Source organism: Carassius carassius, chromosome 19, assembly GCF_963082965.1.
Source record: "Carassius carassius chromosome 19, fCarCar2.1, whole genome shotgun sequence".
Taxonomy (NCBI): Eukaryota; Metazoa; Chordata; class Actinopteri; order Cypriniformes; family Cyprinidae; genus Carassius; species Carassius carassius.
The window spans coordinates 30,496,305-30,510,690 of NC_081773.1; the positions used below are offsets into that span (position 1 = coordinate 30,496,305).

Sequence of the window (14,386 nt, forward strand, 5' to 3'; positions counted from 1 at the left end):
TGAACTGTGCAGGTCCATCTATGAAGATGTTGCACAACCTGTCCAGGCAGAGATCTGTCTAATTTGACAAGCCTCTACAAAGTTACAGATGAAGGGTAGCAGTGGAGAAAAAAAGTGCATGACCTGATAATAAATTATAATAACAAGTTAAAGTGAGGAAAAATGAATCTGCATGCTCCTGCCGAACAATCAACCACTTACAGTTAACAATTAATTTGTGCTTTTTTTGTTCTTTAATATCACTTGTACTTTAGTTATTTAAATGTTCATGCTGTTCCAAAACTGTCGATACACAATTATATTGTTGTTTTAAATTGATGATTTATGATTAGTAACAAGGATGTGGAATAACATTTTTAAACCAGACGGAAAACAATGCGTGCACTTTTTATGCAATCAATTAAAAAAATACATCAATAGAACTATTAAAATAATTATTAGTTTCAGCCCTACATCTAAATGATTTCATCCTGAGAACATCAATTTAAGAAAACCACAATCAAACATCAGTTCAATACAGTAGTCACTGTACACACACGGTTCATTTACAGGAGCGACAACCACACAAATTCACAGAAAAAAAATAAAAATAAATCCCACAAAGACATGGAGGCAGAGCTACAGTATTCTGAGCCAATTAGCTGAGTTTTAGAATCCCTTTCATCTCTTCTAGTGTGCCAGCAGCATGGCACAAACGTATAAGTTCACCATTGTCTATATACATAAAGAAGAGTTCAGTCAAAGCTAACATGTCAAAGCCTGATTTGAAGTGAAGCCCTGAACAACAATAGACACAAAACAAAAGCAGTGGCCTCACATGAATGTGGCTTTATCATTTTCCAATTATCTACAGCTAGAGACATGAACATGAAGTAAACAGGTGACTTGACCTACTCAATTTCAATTGAGTTGAATGTTCACACATGGAATTAAAAAGATGGTGAAATACTAGAATAAGCATTTAAAAATATATAACATACAAATAAAAAACAAATATTTTTAATTAGACAACTATTATTTATAAATTGTTTTCCGAACTGACTACAAAATATTTACTATTTTAATATATGTATATAATTTATAATATATCATTACATTATATAATATAGTGTGTGTGTATGTGAGCGCGCATATATCAGTATAACAATGTTTTATGATGTCTTTAATATTTGTTTTATTTCAATCTGAATATCTATCATCTAGGGCTGCAACTAACGATTATTTTGATAATCGATTAATCTGTCGATTATTTTTACGATTAATCGGTTTATGTACTTATATTTTAGTTTTTCCCATTTTTTCCCCAAGTAAATTATTAATAAATGGTCTTTATCATTCAGCATAGATTTAAGAGATTTTAACCATTTTGCACTGTCATATCCTCATCAAAAATATACCTGGAGTTGTTTTATTGTGTTAGTAATCCTTTGTCGAACTCTTCTGCAATCAGAAAACTGACCCATACTCTAGCAAATTTCACAAGGAGATTTCAAATAATGTTTTCACCATGGCAGTCCTTAGAGCTCCTAAAGTAGTTTAACATCCCGAACAAAGCTTATTAAGGAATCTTTCAGAACATATTTTCACGAAGAATAAGGATAAAACAGAATAAAGTTGCAGTGCATTGTATTTTATTATATACTGGGAAAAAGCTTTATAGCTTTTGCTGTGAAATTGTAAACAATCCTTCAAAAAAAGTGCCAATGGCATGAAACCTGAATGGAACTCACAATTTAAAGTAAAATCCATCAGAAGGTTGTCCAGAAAAAAAAAATAGGACACACACAAAAAACCTGCTGTGTGAAAAAGAGCAGTGAATAATACTTAGAAAAAAAAGTGCATTTCAAATATCTACATTTACCTCTCTCATTCAGTCATAATTAGGCTGCACGACTGAATTTTGAACTGGTAAACGACAAACTGATTACAGAACATGTTTGTAAAGCTTTAAATGTTAACTGTTAAAAAGCAATGTTATCAGCTTTTACGACTAAACATTTGCAAACAACATTGTACTGGAGAATCTGCACAAATGAAAGTCTTAGGGGCCGTTCACAAATCGCGCCTAAAAACGCGTGGAAAACGCTAGGCGCACCGCTTTCTCCTTCTTTCCAAAGCGCTCGCGCAGAAGCGCCCCTGAGGCGTCTGCCTTTGATAAGCAACCATGACGTGCCCTCTCCTTGAAGACGCGGAAATTTCAGCAAAGGATAAATGGATTTGCAGCTCAAAAATCGCTTGCAGTAGCTCTGCTACTAAATTTATTTCAAAATGGAAATCCATATACAACTATGATCAGCTGTTCCTTTCATCTTGACTGAGCTTTTAACGTTGTTACGGGAAAGGATGAAGCTGATTGGTTAGTTCTTGTCACATGACCCGCGGTGCTGTTGCGGCATTCTGAAAAGTTGAAATGTTTTTAACTCGATGCGGTGCGGTGTTGGAAATAAGGAACTTGAGCGCGCAAAAGACGCGATATGTGAACGTCCTCTTAAACAGTGCAGTAGTGCAGAGTTTACAGGTTACTCTTCTTTTTTAAAGGCTCAATGTAAAGTACTCCCACATCACGCTGAATGCTGCACACATAGACATCATATGATGTCTATGGCTGCAGAGACGCTGTTCGGGAAGCACGTGACATAAAACAAGGCCAGCTATTGGCTATTCGCTACTTCTCCGTATGTACTGGCTGAGTAAAACCTCCGGTGGCTCATTACTGCCACACTTTGGTCACCGCAGATTTGAAATATGCACTAAATGAGCCGCTTACGGCAAATAAAAGTTATTTAGCAACGAATCGATGACTAAATTAGTTGACAACTATTTTAATAATCGATTTTAATTGATTAAATCGATTCGTTGTTTCAGCTCTACTATCATAAATTTTTTTTATACTATAGTGGAAATAAAACACTGAAATTGACAAACATTGTAATGTTTGTTGTATAACAATTAACTATTTTGCACAAAAAAAACAATGGTTTATCAGTTTTTAAATAAGTGTAAGTTATATTTCTCATGCCTCTTCTTTCAGATTTTAGATCTGCAAATGAGACATGCGATGCTGTTTTATAATTTTTCCACTTAAGAAACCATCATATTTACACTCATTAACTTTTGAAAGAGTCTTGATGTTTCCTATAATGCCTTGAAATGCCGCCTAAACAGGCAGCTCGCAAGGTCTCGAGCAGAGCCGCTGTATTTGGGTCTTTATCTTAACTCCTACTTTTCTGTAGATGCCAAATCACCATAAATATTTCCATAGTGACATCCCATGATCCCAGGGAATTCAAGAGTACACATACGCACTCATCTCCTCCTAATTCTCCCACAGCGTTCAGTGCTCTTGCACACCTGTTTCCACAACAGTGCCATAAACCAGAAACCACATCATAAATCCCAGTAAATAAATGCCACACTTTGATCATCTACATGCTGACAGATGCATATCAGCCACATGACATCATCAGCCAACCTCAGACTTCAACCAATTCATGTATTGCCTCAATTAGCACATATTTACAAGTCTAATATCTTCTGATGGGCTTTATGTTGTATGAATCAACAAATTAGCTGCAAAATGCCTCACTGACTGACATGAAATGTTGTTTCCAAGGTGGAAAAGCTACTAAACTTTGTTAATCAGAAATTATAGATACAGATTCAGTTCCATGTGTTCATACCTGTATCCTTCTTATTTTTCCCACCATCTCTGCTCTTCTTCAGCACGGCCTTGAACATGGCGTGACTCCAGGAATCCCTTCACGACTACACTGTAGAAACACAAGAGATTTTTCATATGAAGCAGCAGGTTCATACACATTCGCTATGGTAAAATCAGAGATATTGCAGTCTAGAGTTACACTCAAAAATCTCTGAAAAACAATGCATGTCAGTGTTTCTTTGACTACCTGCTCTTTAAAATCCCAAGAGTTTCACTTTCTTTAAATGAGGACACAATACATTTAACGTCTCAAAAATGTAAACAATATCATTGCCCAGATATTCTATAAAGCTGCTTTGAAACATTTGACTTAAAACTTACACTGCAAATATGTGGTACAGAAACAGTTTTCCATCAGAAATAGCTAGTGAATTTTACAAACAACAAGGAATACATTGGATTAGTGTTGTCACGGTACCAAAATTTCAGTATTCGGTACCGATACCAGTGAAAATCCACGGTTCTCGGTACCAATTTCGGTACCAAAACAAAACACAAAAATATGCTAATTAAAAAAAAAAAAAACTTTTTATCACTAAAAATAAAACCAATGCCATTCTTTATACTTATTTACAATTGTGTTTAAAGTTCTTCTACAAGTAATATAATTATGAAAAACAGTAAACAAGTTTCACCCAAATTTAATTTGCCTTTTAATTTATGAAATTTAAACACATTTTATTTTTTGGTAAATAAAGGGGATTTGCTATTAAAATTAAAACATGGAAGACATATTGTGTGATTAATTTTTAATTAACAGTAGTAGCAGTATCACATACATTTTACAAAATAATAGTAATATTTCTAGCACAATGCCTTTATGTAAAAATGAATTTGTAATGAATGCATATTTGTCATTTATCTGAACTTAAGACTGGTGGTGATGCTTAAGACATTTTTGTTCATTGAGGGTTTCTGTAAAAAAAAAAATAGTAATAGATCATAATAATTATTATTAAAAGATAATAATACTACTAATTCTACTACCATACTAACAATATACAATGCACTATGGATTGATGAGCTACGTGAATATTAATCACGTTGTCTGCGTTCGGTCTAACTGATTTGCTGAAATCAAAACAGGGACGGTAAAAGATGAGCGCCAGCCAATGAAATTGCCATTTGCGCATTAGCTCCGCCCACTACCGGAGAAACCGGCATATCTTCTGCTTGTTCGAAAACATGAATAATTCTAAATGAACTACATTATTTTGACAGGAGAAGACAACAAAGAATATAGTTTACATGTAGCATGTCGATTCAGCGTGGTAAGACTCTCGCTCTCTCTCTCTTTGCATGTGTGAGAAACAGCTATCAGCAAAGCGACGGCGAGTTGTGCTCCTTCACACAAAGTTTACAGTTCGGCAAATACCATAGACAGTAAAAGAGGCAAATACAGGTGTACTGTGCGTCCATTGAGATGAATTGAAAAGTACAGATCGCTTGATGGAGAGAGAACTCTGAAGCGCTCAGTCAGTGTTCAGCGAGTGAAAATATATCTGCGCCAATCTTATAATAGCCTCGAACACACACACACTGGCGAGTAAAATCTAAGAATTTATTAGCCAATGGCTAACAATAGACATAATTTACTCGCCCTCAGTAAAATTTATTCACATATGCGAGTGATTTATTCGCAATGTAGAGGCTGTTTTGACAGTTTTCCGTGAATACCTTTAAATTGACACTGGTTTTACTCAAATGAAACAGTAAAATGCTTGTGAAGTGACTCAGAACAGTTCTGGTGATGTTGTATGTCCGCATTACTGCAAGCGTCACGCGCTTCAGTCTATGTAGTAAACAAACCATTCATTCATTCAAACAGAGACGCGCAGAACAAGCAGGATGCAGATTTCAACCAACTTTTGCGGCTTAACATTTACAGATACTGGTCCATATGGAAATTTGATTTGATTAATTTATGCTAACCTTGACAAATTCCGTGACTGTCCATATTAAAAGGTAAGTTTCATTTTCATGACTGGATTTTGAGATTCCGTCCGCGTGTTCTGCTTCGCGGATATCATAGCGCTGTATGCATCCAGAACCGGGTTTGTCCGGGTCCTCGGTACTACCGGTACTTAAAGAAACCTGGTACCGTGACATTTTAATTTTTTTAGTACCGACTTGGTACCAAAGTACCGGGTCTTTTGACAACACTACATTGGATTAAATGCAAAATATTAAAGTAGTAAAATTGAAATAGCATTTTCTTGTCAAAGTACTCCAATAGTCTTATTGACAACTTTGTAAAGTATAGAACATTTGTACTACTTGCTACTTGGCAAAGGTCTTTAATGTGTTTGATTTACAAATACTTGCAATCTTATAATATTAATATTTATGATTAAAATAAAAAACTATGGTAATCTTAAAAAAAAAAAAAAAAAAAAAACACAAACAATTTTTATATTTGTGGTGTCACTTCCAAGATGAACATCAATTATTTCACTTTATTAAAATTGAATGTACTGGTTTCCCAAAATGACAGCTGTGTCAGTGAGGAGCTTGAGATGAAATATAAAATATGAGATGTGTTAAAATAAAAAATAAAAACACAAATAAACATTAACATCACTTACGAAGAGAATATTTTAATTGTACATAATTTTCAATTACCGTATTTTTCGGACTATAAGTCGCACCTGAGTATAATTTGCATCATTTCAAAAATACGTCATGACGAGGGAAAAACATATATAAGTCGCACTGGACTATAAGTCGCATTTATTTAGAACCAAGAGAAAACATTACTGTCTTCAGCCGCGAGAGGGCGCTCTATGCTGCTCAGTGTAGACTACAGGAGCAATGAACAGTATAGAGCGCCCTCTCGCGGCTGTAGACGGTAATGTTTTCTCTTGGTTCATTTGTCTTAGTTAATTTCTCTTTGTTCATGTCAAATTAATTTTGATAAATAAGTCGCACCTGACTATAAGTCACAGGACCAGCCAAACTATGAAAAAAAGTGCGACTTATAGTCCGGAAAATACGGTAAGAGCCTCATTTGTAAGTCACTTTGGATAAGTATCTGCTAAATTAATAAATGCAAGTGTTAACAAAGTAATTTTACCACAACAAAGTGTTATCAAGTTATCAGTTGATAGAAAATTGGTGGTTCAGAACCAAAAAAGATCAAACCAACAGAATTATTGAGTGCATATACATTATGTCCACATTATTAATAGAATCATCAAATAAACAAGTGTGTATGTAGAGTGTATTTCAACAGAGTTTATTTTCTAAAGGTCCACAGGGCTTAAAAGTGCTCATAGTTTAAGAAATGCATTACAAAGAATTATGTATATATATATATATATATATATATATAAAGAACAATCTAAATAACTTCTTGTATATTTTATTTCTGGGATTTTTCCCACAGTCCACCCACTGTAATGTGTGATTGCTGGTGGGCCGGCATGGAAAGAATTCTTCAATATTTGCATAGAGCGGCTCTGCTCCACTATCTTGTTATTCCGGAAAACAAGATGTTGGATTCCCAGCATTCCACTTATAATTGATGCTAAACAACTGAACTTGGGCTTCCCGTGCCACTTGTCATGATAGCGCTGAGGTTCCTTCACCTCTTGCACCTCTTTGTTTTTGTTTGTCTTTGTTTGTTTCTTTTAATTTCTAAAGAAATTAAAGTTTCTTTTTAATTTTAAATTAAAATTAAATTTAAATATTTCTTTTGACTTTTATATCTTAGAATTTTGAGTTTATGTCACAAATATCAATTATTTAAAAATTCTCACTTTATTCCTCACAAATCTGTATAACAGTTCTAAAAGTCCAGAGTTCATATCTCACAACTTTTTTCTTGTAATACTGATAAAAAAGGTAGAATTTCCATATGATGCTTCTAGTTTGTGTAAATTAAAGTGGGGTACAATGCTTGCTACTAAGAATTGTTTACACTGTTAAAGAGATTGGATTCTCATGCTAAGCATGGACAAAGTTTTTTTTTTTTTTTAAACAATTTGGACGCATGACGGAGTATTTCTGTGGCAAAACTCTTACTTCTGGGTTCGTACAAGTTTCAGAGAGTTAATCGGCATTACTACATGGGACTTGCTCAGGAATAATGTCTCAAAAGAAGTGTGTTTTTGGGGGTAAGGGAAAGATAACTTTGTTCAGCTTCCTAAAGAACCCCAGCGTTATGTAAACAGTGAATACCGTTTGTTTTCACAAGTGTGTTTGTTGACAAACGTTTTATAAACAAGGCCCAGTCTGACTGGATATGTGCTGGATATGCACATGGTTTGATACTGAAAGATGGAGCGGTCTCAGCTATTAAAGCTCCCTGTCATTATTTAGGAACTGCAGACGGTAAGTGAAACGCCATCAAATGTCTTTTTTGTTGGCATTCGGCGCTCAAGTACATGTCACTCTTTAGCTCCGCCAATGGCGCACCTCCAGGAGGAGAATCGTAAATCTGTATCTTTCTTTTATAAATATGATAAAACAAAATTTTTTTTGAAGATATATAGGATGAAGTACTACTCCATAGGTACTCAATATTAACATGAGATTGGGTAAAACTGTGTGTGTTATGTGCAACATATTACCACAGTTTTATTTCTTTTCAACAGAAAAATGAATGCTTGACCAATTAAATGATCTATGTGCTATATTTTTGTACTACAAATGATATTATCATGGCCTCCTCTGAGAAAACGACCCTGCTTCAATGACTAGAACAGTGAAATATAAAGTGTGCCTGACAGCTGTGCTCAGATGAGACGAGACAAGGTGAGCGGTCTGAATCTGGAGCCTTGCTGAACTCACAGCGGAGGCCACAGCACAGAGATCAAGCATGAAAAAAGCCTGCAGGTCCCTCCCCAGGAGGCAAGCGGCCGTCCGATACGCATTGATTGTAGCTCTTGGATGAGAAGGCTTGCTGTGGCCTCATCCAGAGTGAGAAATCAAAAGTTGAGGAGAGAGAGAGACTCTCGACATGCAGTACGGAAACCAAGTTAAAAAGAAACACTGGACCCCACAAGAGGTGAACAAATTGGGTTCACACTGCTTATCTGGCTGAAAACTGGCATCTGCGGGCAGCTTTGTTGTTGAGTTTAACGCACAAGGGTCAAAGAGTTCAAAAAAAGTGCTGTAAATAAGCTTGGATATTACTACAGACAGCTTACACAGCACAAATCTTATGAAAAAAAATCTCAGAGTTCAGAGTTAAAGGCCATGTGGCAGGTTAACCACCAATTTCGATTAAATGGTACATAAATCACTCAAGATATGTATATCATTTTTAAAATGTCTCAAAAATGGTCTTAAAGACCTATTTTTTAAGTTTTTGGTATTAATGTTTTTTTTTACGCAACTCGTTGATGACGTCACGTTGGGGAGAAGTCGAGGTAAGGTAGCCTCAGCCTAGTATGATGCCGCGTTCCAGGCAACCCGTAACCCGTGTTTTTCCAACATTAAACCCGTGAAAGTGCACTGGAACGGCAGTCAAACCCGTGACTTCCCACCCGTGAACTTGTGTCTCGTACTAGATCGATGTACTCCGAGTTCCGAGGTCACACAGCACGCGAAACGATGATGGCAGCCCCTACGAATAATACTGCTTAGGGATGCATTGTTTATGCAAGTGGTACACGTTTAAAAAACTATTTTAGGTCAATGTAACGTTGCAATAAAATAAATAATCTAGTTACAATTCCTTGCGCTCAGAAAGTTTGGCGTAACTTGCCTGGAACGGTACAAAGTCGTTAGTAGTGGTATGAAATAGTGATTACGAGTTCAAAAACCTGCCTGGAACGCAGCATCAGAACTAACGTTATAGCGACTGACTGGGATGAGGAAGAGGTGGCAAGAGCCAACATGTATGATCCGCAGCCGTGTAATTTCGAACCAGCCAGACGTGGGAGGGCAAATGAGGAATTGCCAAGAACTGATGTCCGTCAAAGCCTATGCATGGTCCGAGGAGAATGAGTGGAGAGTTGGTGAAGTGCCCTGGTGAGTTGCTATCATTTAGCATTGCAGCAATGAGAACTGGAGCTAGTCTACGAGCAGCAGTGCACAATAACGACACACACACATATACATATATACATATAGTTTTATTATACATATTAACTAATTTAAAGATTTGTAATCTTTAATTCACCTTGAATGCAACTTGTTTAATTTTTTTTTTTTTTTAAGTAAATCAACATTGTTACAAATTGCTCATTGTTATTTTACATTAACTTAACAAAATAAACTGAAGTGTTAAATATTATCCCGCCACAATAATACCTATTATTTTACTATAAAAATAAACATTTATTATTATTATATAATATTTAGTAATAAAAATAAACAATCATAATAATAAACAATTTAATAAAAAATGTAAATCAAGTATTTAATAAATGTATGTGTTATAATAATAATCTTAACAGAATTATCAATATTATTTTAAAAACATGTAATTTAATGTAATTTATATTAGAATTTTCACAGATTTACGCAATCCACATGGGTTATACTTTTCAATTCGGAAAATATGATAAAATCACAAACCTACTATGTGATATATATATCTATTAAGTATTAAATTAAAGAAAATGAATAACGAAGTGAACAACTGCGTTTAAGTGTAGACTATAGTTTCATAATTTATCGAAAAATACTCAAGACAAACTCTGAATGTGATCTGTCTGCGTATGAGTTTTTCCATACTGGCTGTTGTTCCTGTTACAGGATAGTGAAGCACATGCAAGCAATTACAGTCTTGTGTCTCATTCCAGACATGCTCCCTCACTCCATCCATCTCGATGAGATGAGAGAACAGGAACTCTATCACCTTCACAATCTGTATAAGTTGAACTGGGTGACATATGCCAAAAAATATACCTTTCGTTATTTTTCAGCCTTCTGACAATCTTTGATATTTATGTATTTTTCTTGGAAAAGTCTTTCAACAAAAACTAAAATAAAAATGTAATCAAACAAATTTTCAATAGTTTTTTCCAACTGATAATATTTATATATTAATACTCTAAATTGTTTTTATTTTAACGTTTTACATTTTAATTTTAAATTTATTTTTAATCATTTTAATCATTTTGTTGTGTATCATTTTTATTGTGTTTTTTTTTTGGGGGGGGGCTATAAATTTATCATCATTTATTTTATTTTATTTTTTTGTTATTTTAGTACATCACGTTAAACTAAATGAAAATAAAAAAAATTCCTTGACAACTAGAATAAAATAAGTTAATTTATATAATATATAGTTTGAATTTCAGTTTACATTTATTTTATTGTATTTTACATAATATTTTTCCCCTTTAGCTTCAGTATTAGCTTTAGTTTTAGTTAACTATAATAACTCTACCCTGGTCGACCACTGGTTCCAGAACAGATTTAAGGTCAGGAGTTTCTGAAGGGTCTCAAGACTGAACCCTAAAGACTGATAGCAAGAGGTCCACAAGTCCTTTCATCACTTCCCTCACATCTGATCCGACCCAGGAAAGAAATTGAATCAACATGTGGCGCTCTGACCGAACAAAAACTTCAGCAGAACAATCTCAAGTGTGTAAGATGAAGATACCATATCCTGAGGAATGGAAAAAATCTCAGGGCAGTTCCACCAGACTATCTCCACAGGAATGAGTATGTGGCAGGGTTACAGGTCGTCTGGGCTCTATAAAGCTGCTTTATCTCACTCTCGTTCTAAAGGGGGTCTTACTGCTCCAGTGACTGGGCTATCTGCATTATCTCTCTAAAGCCGACCCTCGGTGGGCCTCTCAGCACCCCATTACAGACTGAAGCCGCCACACAGACCATGAAAGTCACTAAACAGCAGAGCAAAGGAAAGCACCCTGGTTTAATGGTGAAGTGTTTAATTTTAGCACCACTAGTGGTGGCAAACAGAACTGCAAAATCAATTGTTGTCAAACAGGTTTCCCCAAACACAACCACAAACTGATTCAGAAGTTGTCAGGCCAATCAAACAAACAGCAATATTTTGACTGTCACAATAATATATATATATTTTTTTAATAAAATAGTTCAAGTTTAGAATAACTGTGCAATAAAATTCACACTTAAAAAAAATGAAGGAAAATTTCAACTAATTTATAAAATAAAAAAATGGGAATCATATACATGTATAATACAAATGTTGGAAATTGATCACCTAGTATTAACTTTTTAATTGTGTATGTTTATTTTTATGGTTGTAGATGACTTCTGACAACAAACTTATTAACCTAGTTGTCACGGAGCAACCCCGTGATCATAAATGGACTGTATGCATGTACACCATATCTAGCACACACACATACACTGCACTCATCATTAACATGGTCTGTTAGTCGGCACTGACATCAAGTATACACAGACCTGTATAATACCTGTAATTGTTCAAATGTATTGTGTATGATGCGTTTAAAAGATGTGAGGTACGATGTGTATGTTCAGTCATTTTCATTATAAAGAACCACAATACACATGTTTGATTTAAAGTCTTTATTTAAGATTAAGTCACACAGTATAATGAATATAACTTACCTCATTGTAATACACCAGTGGCCAAACCCGAAATGTTTTAAACCTAAACTATTTAAACATGGTGGACACACCGTCTGATTGGGAGAAACCATGTTGGGTATGACGTCACTTGGGGGGGGGGGGGTGTTTCAATGGACCTGTAAAACAAGGGTTATATTTGTTCATTCATATGTTGTTTTTTATATTGTAATTTGTGGAGTTTATTTTGGATAGATGCTGTTTTATATGCATAATAGGACCAAAAGTGCATATTTAAGGAAGTAAACTTACCTGTAGATTGGTACATCATGGGGTGTGGCTTAGACTATAAAATGGCTGCCAGAGTTGTACATGTGGTTGGTGTTAAGGAAACAAGCAATAGAAGCTTGTGTTAAAGTACCTTTTGTTGTTGTGTCTATGATCCAACAAAGAGACTTTAAAATTTTAAAATTACTTTCACTCAGAAATTGTTAGTAAATTTCACAAATATTTACCAAAAAACACACACAATCTTCTATCACTATCTTCTTTTATTTATAGATTAGGGGTGGCACGGTTCAACTTTTTCACGGTTTGGTTTGTTTCACGGTTTTAGAGTCAGGGTTTTCGGTACAGTTCGGTATGTGCTATGTTTATGGAAAAACGATACTTTCTAATAAAAAAAAAGAAGAAGAATATTCTATCAAACTACAAGCAGCAGCACACATAAATACAATAGAGTAAAGATACAAACAATAAACTATGATTTTCAGTTTTTTTTTTCTTTTTTTGGCAGGTCTAGCATAAGTTTTTAGGTACAGAAATTTAGTAAAGTATTTAAATGTAAAACAGCATTGCATATTGGACTATATAAATTAAAGATTATTCTTTATTAAAGTTATAAAAGCTTTTTAAATCAAGAGCAGTGAGTGATTTCTTTGTTGTTGCTGTTTCTATTAATATAAAGACTGTCACTTTAAGAGAATGCACTGATACAGTGGCCTACTTTCGGCCGGCTATGTCTGATGTAGGATACTTACCAAGACGGTCATTTTGACATAATTTTTGTGTGAATTTGTCCATTTAAACACAATACTTCATAGAGATCTTATATTTGCACGCGTTCTGAGGCGCGGGTTTGCGTGCTTCGGAGGAGCGCATTCACAAATCTTCTCACTGCGCGCGCGAGCTCGCTTCTTCTGGCTCTTAACTGTTTAAATACATATTAACGTGTGCTGTTCAGGTCTCATCTGTGCGCGTGCGCTTTCAGCACCCGGATGATGACAGAATAAATGGCCGCTCATATTCCAGCATAAGTCATTCACAGTGATCAAGAGTGAATGGTTTGTCCAGGGTTTCTTTTTTTTCTCCTCAATATTGTTGTAATGTAAATGCGCATCCATCAACAGAAACATATATTAACTGCTATTTATAGCAAACCATCATAATTTATAAGGAAACATCATAATTCACTGTTTATTTTATTAAATATTAATTCAGTAACGTGTTTTTGGAAGCACAGAGTGAAACAGTGAAACAAAAGTCTTTCCCTGGGTTCTGCAATCATTTTTAAAGAACACCTGTGGAAAACTTGTTTCTAACTAGTCCAGAATATTCAAAGCTCTTGATTCCACCATGTTACATTTCTACCCCACCTTAAAAACACACTATACAGCTCTACAATAGCAGGTTGAAGTGTTGACGGTAGCATCTGCAGAGCGCTGCAGAGTAAAGGCCCTTTTCACACCGGATGCGTAACGAAAAAGCGAAACGAAAAAGCGAATAGTTCGCGTCAAAACCATTCACATCAGCCGCGATGCGAATTTGCGATGTCTGTGACGTTCAGAGAGCTTCAACATTCCAAAACTTTCGCGCCGACAGTTGAGAAAATGGACACTTTAACATCATCATCCAGTGAAGACGAGCTTTTCATTTTCTTTAAAAGACAGAAAAGAAGGTTTTGGGTGCACCCAGTCCTAAAGAACAGAGAGTCTGAAGGGGAGTATGCCAATCATGTACAGGAGCTAAAACTTTATCATGGCCGGTTCCGCACTTACTTTCGGATGTCTGTGGGACAATTCGAGGAGCTCCTTCAGATAATGGCACCGCATCTGACGAGTCAAACCACAAACTTCAGGGAACCAATTGATCCGGAGCAGCGTCTGGCAGTCTGCTTAAGGTGAGCTG

At 35.3% G+C, this 14,386-nt stretch overlaps 1 protein-coding gene across 3 annotated transcripts in view; it reads right to left on the minus strand.

Annotated features, from left to right (window-relative positions):
• The window catches only part of tanc1b (tetratricopeptide repeat, ankyrin repeat and coiled-coil containing 1b), a 201,634-nt gene that overhangs the window by 168,215 nt on the left and 19,033 nt on the right, over positions 1–14,386 (minus strand). For all 3 annotated transcript variants that reach the window (XR_009422458.1, XM_059500646.1, XM_059500645.1), the window contains exon 2: positions 3,681–3,770. Coding sequence is in view for 2 of the 3 variants with exons in the window: in XM_059500646.1 (XP_059356629.1) it covers positions 3,681–3,738 (58 nt within the window). In the remaining variant the exon portion in view is untranslated. The remainder of the gene's footprint in view (positions 1–3,680; positions 3,771–14,386) is intronic.